This window comes from Chroicocephalus ridibundus, chromosome Z (genome assembly GCF_963924245.1).
Source record: "Chroicocephalus ridibundus chromosome Z, bChrRid1.1, whole genome shotgun sequence".
NCBI classification, from domain to species: Eukaryota; Metazoa; Chordata; class Aves; order Charadriiformes; family Laridae; genus Chroicocephalus; species Chroicocephalus ridibundus.
In genome coordinates this window covers 56,807,813-56,834,225 of record NC_086316.1, presented here as the reverse complement: position 1 = coordinate 56,834,225, position 26,413 = coordinate 56,807,813, and the positions used below count along the sequence as shown (strand labels likewise).

General features: G+C 40.0%; 1 protein-coding gene across 4 annotated transcripts in view; it reads right to left on the bottom strand.

The window, feature by feature from the left end:
- Positions 1 to 26,413, bottom strand: part of LOC134508143 (histone-arginine methyltransferase CARM1-like) — a 72,883-nt gene that overhangs the window by 45,870 nt on the left and 600 nt on the right. Inside the window, exons 1-2 of one of the 4 annotated variants that reach the window (XM_063319258.1) lie at positions 8,365 to 8,996; positions 3,220 to 3,308 (exon numbers count right to left, since the gene is read on the bottom strand). In XM_063319258.1, the coding sequence (XP_063175328.1) occupies positions 3,220 to 3,308; positions 8,365 to 8,612 (337 nt within the window). In that variant the 5' untranslated portion in view covers positions 8,613 to 8,996. Of the gene's footprint in view, positions 1 to 3,219; positions 3,346 to 8,364; positions 8,997 to 26,413 lie in introns of those variants that run through there. The other 3 variants (XM_063319257.1, XM_063319259.1, XM_063319256.1) reach the window with 3 other exon arrangements.

Genomic DNA, 26,413 nt, shown 5'->3' with positions numbered 1-26,413 from the left:
TAAACACACCCTCCATTCTTGCCTCCTTCCCAAAGAGTACAGTTTGCATGCCAGGGCCCCAGCACCAATTGTTCTGTTCTCCAAACTTGTTCCTTCTAGACTGTGTGACTTGCTAATGGAGTCATAGCTCATTAGATCCATATGCCATTACATGAAATAATAATTTTGTGGAAAAAAAATCACCATAAGACATACCATGTTCCTTTGCTTGAATTATACTGCAGTAACAGCATTTACGTTTACACATATAAAATTCAATGAGTGTCTTTAATACATTTCGTATCTCTCTCCCTCTCTCTGCAGACACACACATTCATATGTCTCTAGCTCAGTTCTGCATGTGGAGATCCACAAATACTATATGCTATAAATAACTCAAAACTATAAATAATGCTTTTTTCTCTCACCTGCTTCTATGTACGTGGCACAGCTATTAGAGCTGGCAGACAACTTTCAAGGTAAGTTGTGCTAGTAAAACAGTATCTACAGACACCAACTATTGGCATGTCCAATGCCCTGGATACACTGTGAAAGTGGCTGGAGACCAAGGTTATGAGGTTTAAAAGAGATGAAAGAAACCTGCATTCTACCACAACCCCAAAAGAACAATTCATCCTATGATCATGAACTAATTCTGTGCTAAATTAGGCAGGCCATTTCCACCAAGGAGTAGAGCTACATACCAAGTCTGCCACAGATGAGTTATAGACTGGTTGGTTGGTCTGTTACAGATAAATGATCTTTGTTTTTAAAAGAAAAGCCTGTAGGCTACTAGCTTTCATTTTTATTGCCTGCTTGATCCTACTCAGATGTTTAACATATGTTCAGCAGGAAATAAAAGATACAGTCCATGATTTATGACTGTCTATGCTGGAACCAGAACAGCAATTCTCTGTGCGGGCACAAGCAGGGCATGATTTTCCCTCTCCCCCTACTCCTCACTCTGCATCTTGCTCTGCCTTCCTAAAAGACAGAGGACTTAAAAAACCTGAGGCTTTTACAATGCATTTTCATAACTAACACTTTTAACATATGAAAAATGATTTGTCAGTCCATTTTTTAATAACAGCACTATTTTTCTTAATTATACACACATACACATTTGCAAATACATAACACTGAGAGTAACACCTACACTTCTACACAGCAAACAACAGCAGCTTAGCTTCTGCTCTATAGCCATGACTTTGTAAAAACATACAACTTTCTCAAGCCTAGATGCTATTTGATATACTCAACATACAGAAGATGGTACCAGCAAGCTATTCCTATGGCATGGAGAAGTAATACCCTATAAGTAACTTTCAGTTTAATGCAGCACCCAGCACATTCCATTTGATATCCACAGGTTTGTCATTTAATCTGAATGGACTTTACTGTGACCAATCCATTTTATTCCTGTCGTTTTATCAAGGAGTTGTTGCACGAACTAACAGGCCATTTCAATTTATTTTCTCCTGAGTTTTAAGGATGGAAAAGTACATAAAACACTCAATTTTGTCATGTTAACAAGCAATCAGAAGTAATAAATTGAGACTTATCTATACCGTTCCTATGTATTTCCAATATGTGGTTATAGAAAGAAACTAAACACAAATCACCAAGGAATATAGCTAAAGAGAGGACTGAATTTACCACTTAATCTTCAAGGCATTCCTCTTAGGAAGAATACTAAACTGTACAGAAATTAGATGAATTTTTTCCAAATACTTGTTTATAAAGGCAGGGAAGAGCACTAAGAGAAAGTTATTTTGCCTTGGGATCCCAAACTATCAGTACCTTTTGGAATCAGAACCTTCCTAGATAGGCACGACATGGTAGAGACTGCAGACCAAAAAGTACTGAAAAAACTTCCCTGACTCCTTAATTATTAGTTATTCATTATCTCAGCAGTGAGCTAATAAATTGCTAAACAACCTAAATCTTAATTATCACCTCAGTTATGATGTGGGTCTCAGTAAGAGACAATATTGTATTGCAGTCTCAAGGGAAATGACTTAATGGAAACACAATACTGAATTGTAACGCTCAGATACACAGATAAAACCCAACAGACACTCGCAGTCATTCTTCGCTTACATTCATATTGTTTTAGTAAGACAAGAAAATGTGAATAGCTTCTCTCGATGGATACAGATGAAAGGCTGTAACCAGGTAAGACTTCAAAGGCCACTGAGATTTGGCACCCAACTGAGAAAAACACATTAGTCTAGAAAATGTATTTTCTAGTAGAGTGGGACTCAAGAGTTCATGTATTGTGTCTACATGATACAGGAGTAGCAATTCATCGCACAAACCAACCCATCGACATCCAAATTCTCAGCCCTTGATGCTTTGAAACATGTATGTGTCTTTAAATAAGCTGACAAAAATCCAACTTAATTGCTCTGTGCCTGTTTCCACACAGTATAACATGTAAATAACTATAATGGCCCCCTGGAAATCACCAGGCCTACTGATGTAGGCTGCTATATAAGAACTCCTGGTTATTGCTAAGGAGGAAGCTGTATGTTACCTATAATTACACAATTTCAAAATGAGCCGTGGCCATGCTGTACACTACTCGGAGTAAATAGGCAGCCTTCTGAATTTCCTTGCATAAAGACTAAGAATGCTTTTCCAAAAGCCAATATGAGGAGATGAGGACAGCACATATTAAAAAGTCTCAGCTGTTGGATTCACAAAAAACACAAGACAGGTGGAAGTATAAAAATACAGATCTCAACATTCTACTAAAATATAGTCATTTTTCTACAACAGAGTAGTAGCATCACCACACACAAAATATTTATCCTAAGAACTGCAGGTGTATGTTAAACTACCTCAATTAACTATACAGACAAACAGATCTACAAGATAATTTCTGAATGGGGAGCAACAAGTAGCAGACTGCCCACACCAAGCATTACATTTACCAGTGCGTAGAGTTTATGGAGTTAAGTCATATGACGTGTTACCTGCATTTGCTTTCTTCAGAAAATTAATCTGCACTTGTTTTGGAAAAATATTATGTCCGCTATGTGAATGGTCCATACTGCACAAAAGGCAGCTGGAGTGGGTTAGAGGCAAATGAAGTTGCACAAAGAGTAGTAACAAAATGTAACGTTTAAATAGCCAACATGAAACCCAAGTAGAAGACAATGTATTTTAAAGCGAACTTTACCAATACAGTAGCATGGCAGGAAGGAGAAGATACTCACAAATGCAAGATGTACGTACCAGCTTGTGACTTGAACTGGAGCAAGGCACTGTTGTATCCCAGCGTAATTAACACAGACTGTTTTCCCACGTGACAGTATTCAGTGTCTCTGTTAACCAAGCATTTAAACACACAGACTCCATCAGCTGAAGGGAAAAAAATACTTTAGAAAACTTTTAGCAGTTAAAAATAAAACCAGATAAAGAACTAGATGTCTCTCCTGACTAACAGTATACGTAAGTATGTATCTGAAGTACACAACTTGGCGAAAATACACTTTCTCTAACACATTTCTTAAGCAAATTTTCCAGTGACCTACAGTTTCCATCCCACTTATCACCCATAGTTTCCTGAAGTTCTCCTGTCCTCAGAAGAAAGAGAGAGCTGACTAAATTAATTTTTACCTGGTTTACAAGGTCTTAAATTAACATTTTTTCTACTTCTTTTGCTTCTGTAATCCTATGTGTTGATGACCTGATAACCTCTAGAGATTCTGCTCTGGCAAATGAAACGTCAGGGTAAAGAGTCAGGGATCAATTACATTCATTTAACAACCAGAACTAAACTAGTTTTTTCTAGTAAACACGCACTACGTACCACACCGTGTCTGACAACTACCAATAAATCTACCACGTGAGAAAAAATAATGCAATTTTTCACACAATGAAGAACACGTAATTACTTCAGAGCTAGGAACAGGAGCAGCAGAGGACAAGCCTGTGTGCTGTGCTCCCTGGGGAGGAGGATCCAGTGTCAGAGGCTTACGTGGTGCAGTACATCAGTACATGCTGTCTCACCATCAGCCTCGCAGCTGTCAGGAGGAAACCGTGTGAGCACATCAAGCAAGACACACATTACCGCTTTCATAAACCTGAAAGAGGTCTAAAAGAGAACTTGAAGCAAATGGCAGCTATGCAGCTGAGCTACAATAAGTAAAGCTTTTAAATGATGGGGGGGTGGGTGGGAATGGGTTATATATGTATCTTCATCACTCAAGCAGGAAAGCTCCAGGACTTAATATCCCTGAGCCATTCTTTCATGCATTTTAGTTCACTTTGCTGACAACAAATGTTTATTATGCTTCTCCCACGCACATTTTATCCTTCTGGAGGTAAATGATAAAACAAAAAAAAACCCACCAGAACTAGCAAATGTAAAAGGTTTAAGGTAAAACACAAATAAAAAGAGAACTAAAAGCAAAAGTTCAAATATTGGCAGTAACAGAGAAAAGCAGTACACTGCAATATACTGAAAAGTGAGCAAGAGAAAAAAATGAAGAAAAGCCAGAATGAAGGGGGAGAAAATATACATCTTGAAAAGCAAGAGATGTAATAAATAAATTATTATTAAAAACTCAGTAGAAAGCCAATTATACACTGCTGTGCTATGTTATTCTGCTAGCAACATTCAAAGGACCAGAGTAAGAAGGCATACATAGACACACACCATACAGGCATCCAGTGCATTTTTTTTTTAACCCTTACACTTCACAGCATCTGCTATGAAAAGCAGTGAACAGAACAGAAAAAACACTACATGATGTTCCACATCTCAGACAATATTGATTCAGGCAAAAAATGTTGTCAAAAAAAGGGACAGTCCACCTCAGCTGGCCCACTTCTACATCTGCAGAGTCATTTGTATTTGTAGCCTCTTCCATAATTTAGGCCTGTGAACAAACTGAAGGCAGGCAACTGGGCTTGCTACCATCTGCCAGCACTGTCTCTTTCATGGAGAGCACACCAAGTGCTGCAGTTCCCTAACTATCTGGGCTTACTACAGCCTGCCAAAGCACTTCATAGATTTGCAGAGAGGTTGGCACATGGACTTCTGGTCTTCCAGAAGTCCCAGCTGAAGCATGTCTTTTCACATTTCCTAAAATGCAAGCCTTTCTTCCACCCATCAATGCCATCTTCCACCTGAACTTTTAAAAACATATATATACTGCATCAGCTATTTAGAATAATCAGTACTACAAAAACATTCAATCTAGTTGTAAAAGCAAAATACTCTCAATATACAGCAATATAGGAGTGAATCAACCCATTTCTAGCTCACACTATCTCTCAGCACACACGTGAAATTTTCCTTTTACCCGTGTCTCAATTCGTCCATACTGATCTGCACCTGGGTTGGTGCAATCCCAAACATGGATACAGTGGATAGAGAACAGCCCTGCAGACAGGGCCCCAGACTCCTCTCTGAGAAGGAGTTTAGAAAGCAAGGGCGTCCTTTCTGAACCTCGTGACTCAATAGGAGGGTCTCCCTGACAGCTCTGTCTGACCCTGTGCTCTGTGCAGTAAATAACTAAGTGTGCCTTGTCATCTCGAATCTTGTTAAAACTGTCGCATTTACCATCAAACTTTGTTAAATCTCTGGTTTATATCAATAAACGTATTGCTGCTTCTCTCTAGGAGTGAAGTGCATCGCTTCCATCTGTAACAAAGGCCAGACTGGATCGGTCTTTGAGCAACCTGGTCTAGTGGAAGGTATCCCTGGCCATGGCAAGGAGTTGGAACTAGATGATCCTTAAGGTTCTTGTCTATGATTCTATCAATGCTTTTTTTTTTTCTTTTACTGGGGGTCCAAAATGGATTGTTTGTTCAGCCTGAAGATGGCTTTGGGGGCACCTAACACCTATGTGGATGTCTTTGAGAAGATGGAGACAGGCTCTTTACTGAGGTGTCCCATTGGCGAATATGAGACAGTGGTGTAGCTGAAGCAGAGGGCCTATTACCCGATACATTAAAGCAAAAGCACAATAAACAGATATGGACTTGGTCTGAACTCAGACATAAGCACATTGATATAGCATAGCTGTATAAGCATTTTTGTATGCAACAGTCCTGTGAAAAACAATATTGCCATTGGTAGGAACAGGTCACAGGCCTAATCCAGACTGTGCAAGGTCTGTGAAATACATATATATGCCCCGGAATGTTTTTTAAATATTTGACAATTTGCACGAAGAATGAGGATAAATGCCTGCCTCATTTCATATGTGAGGTCCAAACACAGAGATTGATATTCAGGAAACTGCACAGAAAATCATGTTGGAACGAGTCCTGCCTGATAACATTCCACACAGATATAATAAAATCTTCAAACAAAAATACTTATGTATTCATCCTCAGAATACATTTTACATCCAGAATACATAACATGGAAGAAGTCTGTACAGAGCAGGATGAAAACTTGTTGATCTTTTCTTTTTCTCTTTTAGTATTCAGGTCCTAATTTAGAGTGAGGGTTTTTTTTCACTTGTTAAACAGTCCAACCTTTACGTAAGATTACACACTTGCTCACGGGACCTTGATAAATCCTCATTATAAATGTATTCATTAAAAGAAGTTTCAAAAGCTTGCTGCATCAGAAGAATGAAGATTAATCTCCTCTGAACTCAACAAAAAATACATGTTATCTTTATGGTGACTATTTCAGACTAAATAAATTCTTCAATAGTTAGCACAGTATTGCTCAATAGCTGTGTTAACAGCCAGCCATCACAAAGCAAACTGATTATCACCATGTGAGAGCTGAACACCAGCCTGCAAAGCATGGGAAACTTCACTTCACAGTGGGTATTAATTTGTTCTCTGGATAGTCAAACTGTAGGGTGGTCATTCACAGGCTACACTTAATTCAGGGCAAAAATGATGGTACCCAGCCAAGCACAGGAAAAGCAGAACTTCCAAAGAGTTGGAAGGTAGTCAAATATCTGGGCAGAGCCTCAAGGCTGCTTGTTGCTTAAGAGAATGATCAGTAACCTCTGGAGATGAGGCTGATCTGAAATTAAACAGAATCCTAAACGTGGATACCTGTCTGAACAGAAACATGCAATGTGAGCTTGGCTTCTATAAAGAAATCTAGGTATACAGAGTTTGCTGAAGAACATCAGATGTGTCATTGGGAAGTTTCTTGATAAATTAACTGGGAATAACTTAGAGAAAAAAATGAAACAATTTGGAGTTGATCTAAACATGCAGATAGACATACTAAAATGCTTTAAGTTTTATTTCTACTTATGTCCTTCTAGAAATATGTATCTATCGTGTATATATATATAAAAAATCTTGTATGTGTATATATATATATAAAATTCTTACTACCTGTATGGGTTATAATTATAAATTTATTCTACTTTAATTTCCCAATGTACAGTTACAGTGATCGAACTAAGATCATACCAAACAGGTCATATCATAGAAGTATTAAGTACTTCAAGTTTTGCTGGTTGCTTGACACCTCTATAGCCACAGCCATCACATACAATTCAGAATCTCTACAAAAATCTCATGCATTCATTTCACATATTTATTGCCAAAAAAACCAAAAACATGAATAATGAATCTATCTGTCCATAAAGAGCTCGTATTTGGAAAGCCCAAGTTCAGCTAGACTTGAAACTAGAAAGGGATGTCAAGGACCAACAAAAAGAGCTTCTGCTACTACACTATCTTTAAAAAAACCCAAACAACTATTTTCTGAGAGAGCTGAGGGTAAGCTAAAAGATTGCAATTCATAAAAAAAAACCAAGCCACATAAAAAAAACCACAAACCACACCTCAGTACTTGCTTGCTTGTTGGTTTGGTTATTTTTTTTGGTTTGTTGGGTTTTTTTTTAAATGGTTCTTGTTTTTTGGTTTTTTTTTTTTTGTTTTTTTTTTTTTAAATAAGTCCTTGTAACATCTTCTCCTAACTGTGTCATGGTCTACTACATAAAGCACTCTTCATACAGAACATTACAAAAGACTTTACAAAAATCAGGAATAGCTGCTAAGAAGAAAAACAAGCATATGAATAACATTTCATCTGATAGGTACTGACAGTAAAGAAAAAATTTGTACGAAGTTTTTTGTCTAAGCAAAACAGATTTAGTGGACATAGCCTGAAGTGACTCCATCAAAGTTTGAACACAACAAATCTAAATGATTGAAGTTTACAAGAAATCCCTTCACAAGCAAGAATACAAGAGAGTGAAAGGTCAGTAATATCCCAAGGGGCAGACAGGAAAGCATAGAAATTGTCTTCTTTCACGTAAGTTTACTGACCAATGGATACTCTCTTTAACCAATAATCAAAGAAAAGGTTTTAAAAACTATGAAACTCAGATAATGTGGCATTTCTCAAAGACTACAGCAGCATTTACTTAAATAGTTTCACACCTGGCTTTTCTAGACGGCCCCTGTGACAGTCCCATTTCTGGTGAAACATGGTTTACGCAGCTGTGCTGATCGGCAGTCCCATTTCTCCTAATTTTTAAACTCTTCAGCTGATCATAATAAAATTTGGCCGGCATGCCAAAACCATGGTGTTCCCGCAAGTTGCATAAAAAGGGTGGTTGAATAAACATGGAAGGCCCAGTGTGCCATTCTTGCTGAAGGAAATGATGAGACATGCTTAATAGCAACATTTTCTTCTCAGGTCATGAACAAGTCAAGTCCAGAGTCAACCACTGCTGGTGGTACATGAGCAGCAGATGGAGGACTCATAATCATGCATAGCAATGGAGTAGCTTCAAACAATCACAGAAAGGGCTGGGACAGAGAGAAGGAGGAAGCTCTGAAGTGACAGTGGGAAAGGATGAGGAAGACACTAGGATAGATGTGAACAAAGTAAATCAGTTGAAGGAAAACCGGGTTTCATTAGTTCTGCCATTCATGGAATAATTTGTTTTATTTAGAGATGATAGCCGAGAGAACCTCTCAACAGGCTTTATAATAATGTGTCAACTAAGTCTCATGGTGCTCCTCTGCATTCATTGTATCAGGTGATGTTGTGCCATGAAGACAGACAGAAACCTTCCTGGTGCCCACAGAAATCCTGCAACAGGACAAAGTATAGACCCAGTGTCTGCTAGTCCTGTACTTCAACCACAAGATCTCTGAATCAAACCCAACTCCAAATCACACCTAACAAATCATAACTTCATTGCAAGAGAAAGGTATTTACACTAGATCTACTTTAGTTTGCTTTAATCTCACTTGCTTTACTGATTCTGAGTCTGTATGTTCAGGACCCTAAACCTTCTGAAATAATGGCAAAATACCCTCCTGCAGAAAGCCCCAAAGCCATTTGCCTAATGTCATGCAACATGAGTCCTGCACACATGAGATGTGAGAGATCCTTTCTCACCCAGAAAACACTTTTGGAAAACCAGTCAACTTACTGTAAGTTGCTTAAAACTGTATGGCTAAGAAATAAACTTATCACCCTCCACCACCCACACCCACCCCCTAAAAAATAAAAGTGCTAGTTTCTTCCGAATGTAATATTGGAAACACAACCGATGCGGCGGCTGTCCATAGCACATAACCTGTTAGGCATTAGGAAAACATATTTTGAATTATACAACCTACCCTCACTCATTGTGTCTTCTGCCACGTGTCAGCTGACAATTACAATTATCATGGCTAAGCACTAAGTACAGTGAAATCAATTGCCTGCTAATTTGGAATATTCTACATGTTCACTGGAGCTCCTATGGATGGTCCCCACATATTTTCTGACCTGTAGGGAACAGAGGGCAAACACCTAGATGCTGGATTCTTTCCTCCTGCCTGCCCGTAAACTATGTACAACAGCATCAGTAAAAATGTATTTGCCACATACAGATCTGTATAGCTCTTTCTTCACCTTGACAGACAGGCACCAAAATGCTGTGTTATTTCAGAACAACAACAAAAGACAGAAAAGCACCAGACTCTGTATTTTGGTATCAAGACTCAAGGCAATAAAGATGGCGGCCAATGTCATAACCCGCAGAAGTATTTCAAAGGCGAGGGAAATACTTTTTTTTTTTCCCCTCAGTTAAAATGGAAAAAGAAAATAACACACTTCAAACTCAGTACACAGAATCAATACCATTTCAATTTGTTGCTTTTGCGTCACACTGAATATGACAGCTCACTGCATGGCTGCAACAGTCAACACCTACAGAAGATTTTACAGGACTAGCAAGTTGTAATTGCACTGAAGTGGACAAGGACGTTGTTGATAGCACTGCTTTTCTACTCGCAGATGACAGAGTTTCTCTGTGATAACCTCCATTTCCTCAGCCTGAATTTTAGAACAATTTCATATCCATTTTGCGTGGAACATGCCCCCGAGGTCTATACACCCCTGAAAAAATTAGGCCTACTTCCCCCATGGGCCCTATGTTCACCCTCTCATTAGGATACGTTTCAGGATACACTTAGGACACACTTCACTATATAAAAACTAGTTTGTAAAAGGGTTTATTATTTTATTGTAAACAGAAGAAACAAAACTGTTGGAGAAACCCCTTCACTTCCCAGCTCCTGGGACATCTACAGAATAGCATAGGAACTTTAAGTTAAACTCCAGGGGAAACTGAGCATTTCAGAACAGCATGTCTTTTTCTTTATAAGGACACACAAAATTAAATGGTTTAAATGCAACATAAACAGGACTCTCTCAAATCCTAAACTGCGCTCCAAGGAATCCCCTGGACAGAGACCATTACTCCCATCCAGCCTTAAGAGGGTTGACTTCTCTTTGCTTCTCCCTCTTGCTTTATTCCTCGTACGTACACAGTCATTTTAATTTCTGTGCATTTTTCGTATTAAGTCGTTCGATGCCATCATGCACCACTGTGTGGCTTAGCACCAGGTGGGATGCTGCCCTCCACTGGGTCAGGCCCATCACGGACACAGAGGGGGAGCCCAACCAAGGAGGCTGTGTGAACTCTGCCTTGGAGATTGGCTAACTGCAGGAGCCCAGGTACCAGAATGAGATGCTTTCACTCAGACTATTCCCACTTCGTTTACAGAAAGACAAAACAGTCTATCAGGGCAAAAGGTGTAAGAAAAGGTGTCAGATTCTGATTACAAGAATTTTCTCCATTCCATCCTCCCCTTCCCAGGCATCTCTCCTTTTATCAGCTTAGACTTTATGGTGGAAAATAAATACAAGGCACCCAGATTTCCAAGCAAGCTCAACAATGATACGGTAAATCAGAGACAGACAACATTATTATATCATCTTTTCTCACAAAACTATGCAAAGCTTCTTCTCTCCTCTACATGGAAAGAAATTCCTTGTCTGTGTGTGACTTACGGTATTTACTGTATGAGCTTTGAAATATTATATTTAAAATTAAAAGCTTAAAAGCTTAAAATGCTATTTGGTTCACATCAGGAAAAAAGAAAACACACTATGGAATTTCTTTTTCTCAGACTTCTACTGTGTCAATGGCAAAAATCCTTCAAGACTCAGACATATGCTTGTTTAAACCAAATTACAACAGCTGAAAGAATGTTCCATACGACTTATAACTAATTTCTTGAATTCATGAAACATAGTGGGTAAATGCAGTAAAGGCTCAGGAATAAGAGGACATTAAATTAGGAAGAAAGAGGAACAACGATTCATATGATAATCTTACATACTCATGTGGAACTAATTCTTCCCTCTATAGCTTCTCCTATTGCTGCTAAATGATTGTACACAGGGGCTGCAGAGCAGTAACATGGTGGTGTGGCACAATGTGGCTAGTCAGCAGGCAGTTTAAAATACAAAGTGTTGCACTATACCTGCTTTTCTAATAAAAAGAGAGAAAAAGTGTTCTACCTTGTTTATCTATATCAAGAACAACCACACTCAAAATGTCTAAAAAATTTGCTCTTCTTCTGAGATTTAAGCCTTGGAGTCTTGCCCAGTTAGCCATTACATTACCTTAACACATCACTGGTTCAGAGCTTTAACATTACTATCACTGTAGACAAAAAGTCTTAAGATACTGTTTCGATGACAACAGTGTAAAACTGTTGCCAGTTTTACGCATGTGAACTGGCTGCAACCTCAATGAGGAGTATAAGTCTGAATCCTGTGTAATTTAAGCACAGGTGTGTTAATATGTGGAGGCCTCGATTCTTTCAAGCTTAGAATGAATAGCTACCCTGTTAGGTAACAAATGAGTTTCTTGCAAAAGGAGAGGGAAAAAAAAAAACACATTACAACCAAAATCGACTGTGTATTTCATAGCATTATCTCCTACCTACTTCACAAGCAACAAACAAGCCAAACCATTAGTGTAGTAAGCTGATCTGATTAAATATATTCCTCTAAAATCACTACTTGCTAAATGATTTCTAGGCAGAAAAACAACTGATTAATTTATTTAAAGGCTTTTCCTTATTCAGGATATTAATAACAAAAAAAAAAAAGGGTTAGCAGTAATCTTTTTAGAAGTATCAAAGTCTTCCTCCTTTGCTCCTCTTCAAAAGAGATCTTGATAAGGTTTTTCTTGTCAGAAAACCCTAGGACTGAGAGTCTGAAAAGAAATATGACAAAGCCTGGAAATGGGACAGAGGGGCTTGGGTGAACCTAGATTAAAAGGAAACAAAGGAAAAAGCTCTGCAAAATTTCACTTTCATGGTTCAGTGCTCAAGATAACTGAAATGAAAATCCTTTATCCTCTTGCTGGAAATATGTCTAAGCAGTGGCTGTTTACTTGAAAAATAAATCTATCTTGCAGATATCTGCACGTACCCATAGACACCTTCTACAGAATTCAGCACTAAATATTTAATCACCAGAAAAGGCATTTGCCTCACTTTTCCTAAGTATAGGAATTCTTTCAGGGAAAGTAAGATTTAACAGTTGCTCCGGTTCCCCTGCCAGTTCTCCTTGTCCTGTCCCCCATGACAAAATATTTTTCCTTTAAGATTTTCCTGGCCTTCGTGGTTAAGAGGAAGAAGATGTTTACATTAATTTAATAATTCCTGCTAATCAGCTTTAGAACAAAGACAACCTGACACAGTTATCTACTCCTATATGCCTTTCGGTTGTTGGTTTTTTGGGTTTTTTGTTTTTTTTGTTCCCTACACCTGTATCACATTTTGAAAACAGATCAGCACCTACTGCATGGAGAGGGCTAATGCCAAAAATAAGTTTCCAAGCAATTCACGTCCTTCAACATCATCTTGTCTTTTCCCATTGATGCAAATACAAAATTAAAGAAACACAGCCCCATCAACAGCAGGCTTCAAATACACCTTCTTACTAATTACCTATACCGCACCGCCTGTTCCTCCAGCTGATTTATGACAACCTTTAAAACACCAAACACAAAAAAGAATGTTTGCCCCACGCAACTAAGTGCAATGTAAACATCCCTCAGTAACAGTTAACTGAAGCTGGTACACTCACACAGCAAAAGACATCTTCCAAAGACACTGACTCAAGTCTGGAAGTCATCTGCAGGCAATGCAGTCTTGAGTTAATACGTAACCTGACCTTTGAAGGCATAGCTGGATTTTACTGTGCGCCTGTCAGGTGCTGGTCTGTCAACCTCAAAACAGAGCTCTGCCTTTATCTGCAGTCATGCAGCTTAACGAATAAAACATGTAATCACAAGCAGATCAAGAGTCACCGATTGCAAGCAGTGCAAAAAGAATACTCTGGTACAGAACAATTAGTACCAATTTTATGAGTATTCCTATTTATTTGGTCAGCCTCAAGACGATTAAGTGTCATGTTGCAACAACAGGAGACTTGAACAAGTTACCTCTTCCAATTATTGGTGTAACTGACACATTCAAGTTTCAAAAGCATAACTCAGTTTATAAAAAAAAAAACCAACTTGAGACAGGAGGACAGGTTAGTATTTAGAATCATGGGCTCTAATATTTTTCTGATACGCAAGCTATCCCATGCAAACACCCACCTCTGCCTGTAATCTCAGTAGTGATACCTCCTCTAAGTATTAACTGCACCGTTTAAAGCCTCATACATGACTAAAACTGGCACCCAGAAGGTGTAAAGAATTTCTGTGACATAGATTCACAATGGTGATGATTTAGGACAACTGCCCTCTTGGTATCCCGGCTGTCTTGGATGCAGTTTGTAGGGCAGTTAGAGCTCAAGCAAATATTCTGAAATAACCACCATGGGAGTGTGATCTGAGGCACAGAACACAGAACAGGAGATCTACTTTAATTGTACTACAGCAACCTTTAGAGAAATTGGATACTTTAGAAAAATTAATATTTATTTATATATATATTAAGTTAGAAGTGTTTTGAGTCTGAGAAATTTATTTTTCAATTGCACACCGGTATCTTTAAAAGTATTAAAGAATTTCTTTTCTACTATAAACAGGCACAGTTTCATTAACTTTAAAGCAGCCAGTATTAATCTCAGACTACTGTGGTAAATCACTGCAGCGTAGAGACACTGCAGCAATAAAGCACTGGGCTTTCAAGTAAGATACGATACAAAGGATACAATGGCATGTAGAAGCTACTTCTTTGCACTTTTAAAAGGACTCTAGAGTTAAGAAAAACAAGAACAGCATTTCATAACACCTCATACTGCTAGTTGTAAATTGATTTCACGCTGTTGGTGTCTACTCAGCTTGACATTTAATGAGTCAGTGCATCTCCTTCTTTATACAAGAACATCTTGGAAGGGAAGGGCCTGGTGTAAAGTTACCAGAGTTGCAGAAAGAGAAGACCACACTTGTATTCTCACTTTGCAACTCCCTTTCTTCTCTAATTACCATATACATTTACCTTATTTTTGCTAATTTTACATCCACATGTTTTATGAGGGCATCATTACATTTCAACTGTAGTTTTACATAAATAAGACTTAAAAAAAGTAAGCTACTGTGAAAGTTGCAAGGAAAAGTTGCAGTGATACGTGACTTTTGACCATTTGTATTGAAATTATAACACAAAAAATAGATTGAAAAGCACAATATCCTCTGGATTGAAAATCCCAATATACGCAGCAGGAGTGTTTTTTAAAGCATTGGTGGGTGCAGAACAGCAAAAAAATGCCAGCAGCAATTAATATGTATCACTTTGAGATACAAGCTTCTTTCATTTTGCACTGAGGACTAAACTAATATGTTGAGTCTAATGTCTAAATATTTAGTAGGTAATGCTAGGTAATCATCAAATATAAATTTAAAAAATAAAGTTTGTTTCCTGAAAACTTCACATTTTAATAATGTGAAAGAAAAGACGAAGAGAAAATTAAGAATCTCTTATTCATGGATACCTAAAGAAACTCGCCTTCTGGTTATGAGTGACAATTTAAAAAAAGGAAAATTAAGAAATTGTAGTCACTGATCAATACATTATAAGATTTGTTACATTTTAATCAACAACTCAGATGTATTTTATCTTTTTGACCAGTGGTGGGAGAGAGGAAGAGAGAAAAGGAGAGAGGGAGGGAGGAAAAAACAAATCTTCAGTCATCACTATCTTTACTGCCTTACCTCAGTACCCTATAGTTAGCCACATAGCCTGTAATTTTCGGCCATCTCCTGCTGCTGCTTTCAAAACAGAAAAAATATCTTATTTTATTACTTTATTATATTTTAATTATACTTGATATATTTGAAGTAGTTATCCCACTTCGGGAATGCTTTTTTTTGCTTCACAAATATTTTTAACATATTATTTGCCAAACATTTAACCAGACAACAAAGTCTTCTTTCTACTCAGAAGCACACAGCCGCTGTGCATGGCAGAGTGCCAAAGTATTAAAACCAGAACATAGTAACTAATAAAGATTGAAGAATTCTGTATTTGGACCAAAAAAAAAATTTGAACATCTTTCCATTTAGAATTCCCTGCATATGTTTGAATGTATTGCCACTCTGTCTGCACCAACACTGCCCTGCTGTCATTTTATATCATGCTACTGTGGAAATAAAATAAGCAGACCCACCTTTAGGAAAACTAAGTTCCTAATACAGCAGTTTTTACTACAGTTTTGGAAGCCACTGTAGGGTCCAGGGCATATTTGGAACATTCCGTACATGTGACAGTGTGAAATGAAAGGAAAGCCTCTCTCTAGTCCGTACTCTTTAGCTGCCAGAAGAAGCTGGCATATAAGCAGCTGGCACTGAAACGATCAGGCCATCATGACCTCAATGCAGATGGTTTGCTTTCCAGATGTCTATTATTAAACAGTTGCAATTTGTTTTCTCGATAAAAAGAACCCTATCCTATGGACACATGCAGACGTAATGCCACCCATGCTACTTCCAGGAACACTGCCAACTGAAGTCAATGGCAATAAATCAGAGAGGCAAAATTACTAGTATACATTTTTGCAGGATAAGGATTTGTGCCTGACTCACTCAAAAGTATATGGCTAAACATAAATGGATGCAAGATTTTCAAGTTACACTTTCAGATGCAAAGACCTTAATTAATTTATAGATAGCATGTAAGATTATTCAAAGGAGAAAATAATTTACATTTAGATTTGCTTACCTCAAGGTCCAAATATTTTACACTCAGCTTCAGTTTCCCCTGCAAATTAAATAAATTAAAATACACCACAGAAAATTCAGTAGAACAGGACAAAACTGTAAAACCAACAGAGCTAGGAATAGGATTCTTACTATGCTAACACAAACATGTGCAAGCGTCCTGTGAGAGTAGGATTATGACACTACTACTATATAGAAATTTTTCCGTATATTAAAAAACTAATTCAGTCATGTGTTGTACGGAGAACAAAATAGTAGTGGCTTTTGGGGTACAAGAGACAAAATTGTAAGTCCACTGCATTAAATGCATTGCTGGGTACAACTTCAGCCAGTTATAAAAACATCTCAGCGATCTCAGTCTTCAGTTGCCAATTTTGTTGCCTTTACAATACACTGATCCCTTTAATTTGTTTTGGTTGGAGACAAGGGCCAGGCAGGAGCTGATCCAGGGTCCCTTGAAGTGAACAAGAACCTTTCTACTAGTATCAGTGGCCTTGAAATAAAACTCTCTTGGCATCTATCCACTCATTTTCTCTCTGCATGCAATTTAGGTAATTATACCACCTCTCCGGGCAACCTGCTCCAGTGTTGCACTACCGTCATCATAAAAAACGTCTTCATAGCCCAAATCTACCCTCCTTTAGTTTAAAGCCATTACCCTTTGTCCTATCAGAACAGGCCTCTCCCCATCTATCTTATAAGCCCCCTTTAAGTACTGGAAGGCTGCTGTAAGGTCTCCCTGGAGCCTTCTCCATGCTGAACAACCCCAACTCACTCAGCCTGTCTTCAGAGGACAGGTGCTCCAGCCCTCTGATCATTTTTGTGACCCTCCTCTGGACCCGCTCCAACAGGTCCATGTCCTTCCTCATGGAAAGGGCTGCAGAGCTGGGCACAGAACTCCAGGTGGCGTCTCACCAGAGCGGAGCAGAGGGGCAGAATCACCTCCCTCGACCTGCTGGCCACACTTCTTTTGATGCAGCCCAGGATGCGGTCAGCCTTCTGGCCTGCGAGTGCACATTGACAGTTCATGTCCGGCTTTTCATCCACCAGTACCCCCAAGTCCTTCTCAGCAGGGCTGCCCTCAATCCCCTCATCCCCCAGCCTGTATTGACACTGGGTATTGCCCTGACCCAGGTGCAGACCTTGCACTTAATCTTGGTGAACCTCATGATCTTCACACAGGCCTACTTCTAGAGCCTGTCCAGGTCCCTCTGGATGGTAATCCATCCCTCGGGCGTGTCAGCTCAGCTTGGTGTCATCCACAAACTTGCTGAGGGTCCACTCAATCCCACTGTCTCTGTCACTGATGATGATATTAAACAGCACTGGTTCCAACAGAGACCCCTGAGGGATACCACTCATTACTGGTCTCCATCCAGACATTGAGCCGTTGACCACTACCCTCTGGATGTGATCACCCAGATAATTTCTTGTCCACCAACCACGTCACTGATCAAATCCATATTTCTCCAGTTTAGAGAGAAGGATGTTGTGCGGGACCGTGTCAAAGGCCTTTCAGAAGTCCAGATAGATAGATGATATCCGTAGCTCTTCCCTTGTCCGCTGAAGTAGTCACTCCATCATAGAAGGCCACGAGGTTGGTCAGGCAGGACTTGCCCTTGGTGAAGCCATGCTGGCTGTCTCAAATCACCTCCCTGTCCTCCATGTGCCTTAGCATGGCTTCTAGGAGGATCTGTTCCATGATCTTCCCAGGCACAGAGGTGAGGCTGACAGGTCGGTAGCTCCCAGGGTCCTCCTTTCTACCCTTTTTTAAATGGGTGCAATGTTTCCCTTTTTCCAGTCAGCAGGGACTCCACCAGACTGCCATGACTTTTCAAATATCATGGAGAGTGGCTTGGCAACATCAGCCAGTTCCCTCAGGACTCTGGGAGGCATCTCATCAGGTCCCATAGACTTACGTATGTTCATTTTTCCTCAGGTGGTCACAAACCTGATCTTCTCATACAGTGGGAGGGACTTTGCTCCCCGAGTCCCTGCCTTGTGGTCCACCCACTCCAGAGGTGTGGGAAGAGATTTTGCCAGTGAAAACTGAGGCAAAAATGTTGTTGAGTACCTCAGACTTCTCCTCATCCTTTGTTGCCAGCTTTCCAGTTATGTTCATCAGGGGAGTACGCTCTCTTTGACATTCCCTTTCTGGCTGACACGCCTGTAGAAGCCCTTCTTAGTATTCCTTGTGTCCCTTGCCAAGTTCAGCTCCAGCTGTGCCTTGGCCTTCCCGACCCCATCCCTACACAACAGGGCAGCGTCCCTATACTCTTCCCAGGATACCTGTCCCTGCTTCCTCTGCCTGTGCATTTCCTTCTTGCCCTTTAGTTTGACCAGCAGGTCTCAACTCATCCATGCTGGTCTCTTGCCTTCCTCTCCTGATTTCTTACACCTGGGGATCGAGAGCTCTTGCACTCGACAGAAAGTGTCCTTAAAGATCTGCCAGCTCTGTTCTGCTGCCTTGTCCCAGAGGGCAGTTTCCCAGGGTGTCCTGTTGAGTATTCCTTGAAGAGCTGGAAGTTTGCTTTCCTAAAATTCAGGGTCCTGACTTTACCCTTCTCCTGACCCGTGTACCTGAGGACTGTGAGCAGCACCAGTACATGATCACTGCAGTCCAGGCTGCCTCCACTCTTGGCGTCACCGATTAGCTTGCTTGCATTGGTGGCCATCAGGTCCAGTATCACATCCCCTTTGGTAGGGCTGTCTATTACCTGCCTTAAGAAGTTATCCTCCATGCATTCCAGGAGTCTCCTGGATTGCCTACAGCTCGCCAATGCAGCAGACATTGGGGTGGTTGAATATACAGTGGCTTCTCAGCAAAAGGAATTTTAGGCAACACTATTTAGAGCTGAGTATACCATAATGCTTCCAGTACCAGCACCAGCCACTATAAAGGTACTTCAGTCCACCCATAGATGGTCTCACCACAGTTTCCAAGCACCTCACAAGTTTAAAACATTTAGCTTTACCATATGGTTGATGGGTCAAGAACTGGTATCACCGCATTTTACAGAAGGATCAGCTGTATTATTGATGCAGTCACTTTGTGGGAGAATAGGGAACTGAACCCAGGTCTCTCAAATCCCATACTTGCATCCATAGTCAGAGCACCACACTTGTTACAGTGTTGTATCTGACACAAGGAGTTAGATAGGAAACAAGAAAGCAGAAGTAAGACCAACCAACCATCCCCGTAAACCACACCACCAAAACCAAACCAAGCTATCCAGTATACACTGTAGTCTTTTTCATTTGAGTTAGTTATTGAACTTCCTGATTCAATTTTTAATTTATTAACTCTCTACATATTGATCTACCTACCTGTATAAAACACATATATGTGTGTATAGATAATTACATATCTGTATTGTAAAAAAGGTAAAAAAAGGGACATGATTAATTAGCAGACTACTTACATATTGCAAAATTTCTGCATGGAAGAAAAAAACTAGCACTTGACATATAATTAAAAAAGTCCCTTGTGAAACATAATTTTAAAATTTATCTACTCAACTAGCCACTGGAATACTTAGTACTATGATATGAAATGGTTAACAGAAAATTTCAGGATTACTGTATCTCATGATACTTCCTTCAACCACATAACTATTCCTTCACACAAACTATTCTGCTTCAAGAATTGTCTGACCTGCAATTTCCCCTCAGAATAAAATAAAAAAGAAAGAGAAATTTTAAGTGCTTTGTTTACTCCCCCCTGGAATCCTTTTTGATGCCCTAAAGATACAGAAAGAAGTGGAAAAGGACAACTAAAAGCCTCTATGTCACCTGCATGTCAGAGGTTACATGAAATACGCATATAATATATTAACTAACATGTTAACTAATATTAACTAATACGCATATAAAATATTAACTGCTTAAACTTCCCCTAGCAACGTTTTTTTCCCCACTAGGAAAAAGATTTTCATAGCGGAAAAGGAAATGGTGAATGACGTCAGTTCTGCTGTTTAGAACTACTGGCAGCGACTGCCCTCTACCAGCACCCTGAGACTGCTGATGCTAGTACTATCTGTGCAATGCATGTGAATGTACAATATTAAACATAAGCATTCGAATTATTAATACATTTTCCACTGTATCCAAACCTGATACTTTTCAGCTAGTAAGTGATTTATTTTACTTTTTTAATCTCCTAATGTTTTCGGATTTAAAACTGGTCTCAGTATGGGATAGGAAAAAAATTACGCAATATATTCGATTGCAAGGTACTGCATGGGGGGAGCTAAGCAAGGGCCAAGTAAAAGAATGTTGAGTTTATCTCTTGTGGTTAATGGTTCATATCCAGTCCAGCTCAATAGTGTCTGAAGCTCACTACCCTGAATGTTTTCTTACCACTGAGTTGGTGGAACCGAACTAGCAGTGATGAATTTTCCAAGCTGTAAAGTTTTCATTAACACCCTTGTTCTGGGGCACAAATAGAACACATTCTCCTTGAGTCCAACAATGCTACATACTTTCCCTTTTACGTAATTTAAAAAAGCTAAATATATGGCCTATAATACCAGTACTTATTAAGACAAAAAGCAGCAGGCTTTCTCTACAGCTGCCATATCCTGTGAGAGTCAATACTCCCTACTGCCCATCCAGCTTGTCTGCAGTTTGTCTTCTGCCACAGCTGGGACATGATCAGCATATTTGAAGTCAATATGAATTTTCCAGCTGCTTCTGGAGGCACAGAACTACCTCTTGAAAAGTAGGTGACATCTTTAAACAAAAAATATAACATTATTAATAACTCAGTCAAAAATTGGCTATCATTCCTCATTGAGTTCAAAAGTTGGAACTCAGAGAGTCAACTCCTAATGAAAACATGAAGGATCTTGAACAAATATAAGTAATGATGTAAAAATGTGGTAAAATACAATAGACTTTGCTTGGGCTTTCACTTATTGTACTAATTCTTTCAATTCATGGCCATCCATAGAAGCTCATACTTTCAGATCAGCAATAATTAAACGGTATTTAAAAAAAAAAATTAGCGTAAGACACTGCAACATCAATCTAAAAGGATAGCATTTACCCAGTAGTTTCTCCTGTACAAGTAATGCCCAAGCTTTACTTCTTTTTTTTGGCTTCACCTAACATATATAAAGAACAAAACACAGATTTATTACAGACTTCCTAATCTTCTTTCAACTGTAAATAGATAGAGAGAAAGTAATCTGCCAGCCTCACAACTTTTATGTCATTTACAGCTAGCAAGCTTATTGCAGATACCGGAACATGGAAGGTAAGGGTGAAAAAGACCCAAATCAGTTTCAAAAAAGATTGCTTCCTCATTGTTCAAACCAAAAAACCCCACTACTCTTACTGTTTCATCTAGCTCCTATCCAGGTCTTCTGAATAAAAAGACAGTTTGCAAAGCAGCCTACTAAGCAGCCTGAGTCTATTCTGCATATAACTACAGAGAAAAGTGATGTATTTTCTAGGCTGCTGACGAATTTTGTCAGAATATCTGTTTAATCAGAAAAGAATACTCCTCTTTCTCTCCCTCCAAACTATGAGGTACAACCAATAACCCTTTCCTAAAAAAATATCGGGGATTTTATTTTTTGTAATAAACAAAGCAAAACAACTTAATGAGTGAAGAGCTGGTACAATATGGGCTTCTACAGAAGTTGCACTTCAGTGCAGAAATATACAGATGCTGCAGCTGCTGGTTGGCAATTTCCTGTTCCCAGCTTCAATAGCTCTAAACCTTGTTTCATATTAAAAACATCATGACCGAGCACAAGGTTATCTACTTCTGTTAGGTAACAGGGAACCTGGGTGTGTTTTGTTCTTTGGAAGCTTACAACATCCAGTCTGTGTTTCTACCTTTGATACTTGTAAGGGACAAAAAAGTATAGTAATACATCAACAGAAGGAACCAAAATTAATACAAGATTCCATGGATTTTACAGTATGTTTTCAAAAGTATTCAAGGAAGCTCTTTTGATTGCCTGAAGAGCTGTCAGATGAAGTGGGGAAAAAATACTTCAGAGAAATGGTAGCTAATGGTCTTTCAGAGCTAAAGAGCTCTGAAACTAAACAAGAATATAACAGAATTACAGTACAGCTGCTGTGGCTAGGGGAAACCTCCAGACATTGCCAAATTTTGATGCCTTCAATTAGAACTTCACTGGCCTCAGTTTAAGATCACCGACTGTTTACATACCAGTTATCACAGGAAAGGGAATCCAAAAGGTCTCTTAGAACTGGAGAAGCCCCAGCACTGCTACATCTGCATCTTATGACACTCAGACATCTGCATCTTATGACACTCAGACATCTGCCCTTAAGCTTCCTTTGATCCAAGCAGTTTGCAGTCCTGGATTTTCTCTTGTCTTCTGGGAACACTTCCTGGACACCAATTTTTCTTTCTTCCCAGTAGTTCTCACCATTTATAATAGAACTTTTGCAATCCTATGATCATTCCATAAACCAGCTATAAATTGCATTTTTAATATCCCATCCTCCCAAAGCAATGCACTATGTCAGTCAACAAGATTTCTTCTTCTGTTCAGCACCCTCAAAAATATTTTGACTCAAGGTCAGCATTCTCTCAGCAGCAGCAGACTACCTTTCAAGAGCAGTTTTATAGACTACATTTTCATTTCCAAATCAGTGGTAAAGAAGTGTCCCAGAAAATCAGTAGGAACAGGTGACCATCTATCTTATTGACAGCACCTTTGCTCCACAAGAGGCATCAGTCTCCAGCTCTCCTTGGGTTCACAGCTCACCAAAACCACTGCCTCCCTGATGGACACTTCTCTCAAATGGCTGTAGCTCCAGCTCAGCACTGTCCCCACTGCACAGCACTAAGAAGTGTACTCACGTGCTGCCTTTGGCACCTCTACTCTAGAAAGCCCAGTGTTTCTTCCCGCACTACATAGATTAATACTACATTTGGAGATTCTTGCCTTCTCCTGTCCCACAGCTGAAATGAAAAAGACCCATTGCCTGATAAAGCACATCCTTCATTCTTCCTTGTTTTAACATACTGTATTTATTTATTTCTGCATTTCTCAGGATCATAACCAGTTGTTCCACTTATAGATAAATTCTACTGCTTCAAGGTTCCTTTCTGGGCAACAGGGTGGTCGTATTGATTTTCCTTGACTTTAGACACTGTATTGCCCAATGCTCATCCACGTGAAAAGGAAACATTAAGGCTTGAGCTGGTGGAATTCTTACTGACACTGCCAGTAAAGAGCGTGAACTCCAGCAGCCAATCAACAACAGCAGAACCCGCTCACACATTTGCCTTTAAAATCACTCTGAGTACCAGCAATATACTATATACTATACACTATGGTATACAATGTGGTCTACATTCTTACTTAGCTCTATCCTCAATTACCATTATTACATTACAGACAATAACAGAACAGGTTCAGCCAAACACAGCAGTGATAGCTGAATGCTGTAATGAGGGTAAGAATGTGGTCCTCAGGGACAGTCTAATCACAGATCTGCAGTCAGAGTATTTTTTGACCAGGCAGTTGGACCAAGGGTATTTTATCACTTCAAAATACACGTAAAAAGTGTATGCTTCACTCTCCAAAAAAATATTTCCTGACAAATATTCCATTACTGGTGAAGAAAGTAGAAGTTATCCTAAACTAGAATTGGTTTTTTGTTTTGTTGTTGAGGTTTTTTTTAATAGTCAGAAATGAAACAGCAACAACCCTTTCAAGATGTGTTTAAAGAATCACGGTAACTACAACCAAATTATTTTTCCCAAACATACCCAATACATAGCTTTGGGAGACATATTCAGCTAGAAAGTTTGAAAAGAAAGTAATTTTCATCACTTCAATATAAAATATGGTGAGAAACAAAAAGAAGTCAACACTTCAAATTATGCCAATATCTTTTATTGCTTAAATAACCTGTATCTTACCAACAACAAGAAAAAGCACCACAGTATGGTAAATCCTATTCAAGATTGGTAAGAAAAGCTTTTCTTTTCACAGCAAAATTGTTCATCCTAGGTGAGACAACATAAAGAATAAGATCATTCTAATGACCAGACATTAATGCTGGAAAAACACACTACATTAGCAGTACTAATAATATGGTATGACATCTAGCTGTTTACAGACTTTTTCTCTCACCTAATACACAAAGTATTCAAGCATCAAGTTACTGAACTCCCAGGTACCACTAAAAAGATTTGTGTTGCACATAGAGTCTGATAGGGCACAGCTTCAACATCTTCATAAGAAAGGAAAAAGGTGAAAGAGGACACCTTGCGCCTCAAAACAGATTTGCCAAGTTCCCTTCTCTTAGCAACAATACACTGATGCCCACTGATGCACCCTCATCCAAAATTTACTAAACAAGTCTTTAGTAAACTACACTCCAGTATTGTTTGGCATAAAAATAATATATATATACCCTCTATGTCTTCAAAGTTTTCAGTTGTGTCCCGTGTGAGTCCTTACACTTAAAAAATAACCCCAACCAACCGATAACTTTGAATTTCACTCTGCTTCCAGCAGGTCTTTCCTTCATATGCATACAAGAATGAGTATGTATGAAATGAAAGACCGAGAGAACAGCAACTACAGACCAGTCTTCAAATTAATACAATGCAAGACACAAGCACGTCTCAACCGTGATTAGTGGTCAGTTTCTGTCACTCATGCTTTCTTAAATGACGTGTTAAATGACTGATGGCAGAAGCAAATATCCAGTATCAACTGGCATACTAACATATTTGTTTACACTACTGACTGAAAACCAAACATGACTATCATCCATCTAGTCCAGCAATCCTTTCAGAAGTTACTAAGCTCAGTTTTGAAAAAAATCAAAGTCACAACAGGCATTGTGTGTCTAGACCTGCTCAGGTTTGGTCTCATATTCACCCACCTCACTAAGAGCATTTCTAATTACTTCCTAGGTTTTGGGTTTTTTTTTCCCCCAGTCTTCCCACCACCAAGATTCAATAAGTTTGTTTTATTTTAAAATGTCAGCTCTGCTGCTACCCTGTAAAGACACAAATCGAAAGAACGATTGCTCTGGAGAAAGCTGGTGAAGTTTGTGCATGCAGACATCACCTGTGCATCTTAGGACAGGCTACCTACAAGCAGCAGAGCCAGAGCGGATTCCTTCGGGGCTGAGCGCTGCCCTTCTGGACCGGTCTGTATTCCTCCCTCAGCACAGCGCATCCCGAGGCAGTGCGGGGCTCCGCTGCCCTCCCAGCGCTGCTGCCCAGCCGGCGGCAGCAGGAGAAAAACAAGGGCAGTCCTGGTCGTACCGACCACAGAGCAGCTTCTTTACCACCTCCCCGTTCCAGTTGTGTTACTTTGTCCCTTCCATTTGACTCCGTAGGAAGAAATCAAGACCTTGTCCTTCAGATAAGGGGCAAAGACCTCTTCTGACCATCCCTGGCTAAGGTTAACAAATCAGCAACGCTCCAGAACACAGAGGAAAAACGACCCTGGCATGCCAGTTTGTACCTCTCCCCGATAAAGCAACTTCCTATTGCCTGTCCGAGGCACTTTGCCACTGGCAGGCTGCTAAGGACAGCGGGGAGAGCTGCAGACGGCGCAGCGCCGCGCAGACCAGACCCGTCCCCGCTCGCTGCCTGCCCGACTCCCCTCTGGAGCTCCAGCCGGCTCCTCACACCGAGCTGATTCCCGGTTCGTCCCCACGTCCACCCCAGAGCCCGCCGAGCCCGAGGAAAGCACCTAGAGCAGCCACCTGCTGTTTCTGACTGAGCCGAACTCACCCCGGGCGGGGCCGGGGCTGGCGCTACCGAGCCCCCCGGCCTCCCCTACACCGGCGGAGACGCGGCCCCGCCGCCCCCGGCCCGCACAGCGGCCGCCCCGCACCCCGCGGCCGTTAACGGCCGCTAACGGACCGGGGCGCGCAGCCCGGCCGCTACCAGCACCTGGCCGCCGCGGCGCTGAGGGAAGGTGGCGGCGGCCCACCGCACCGCG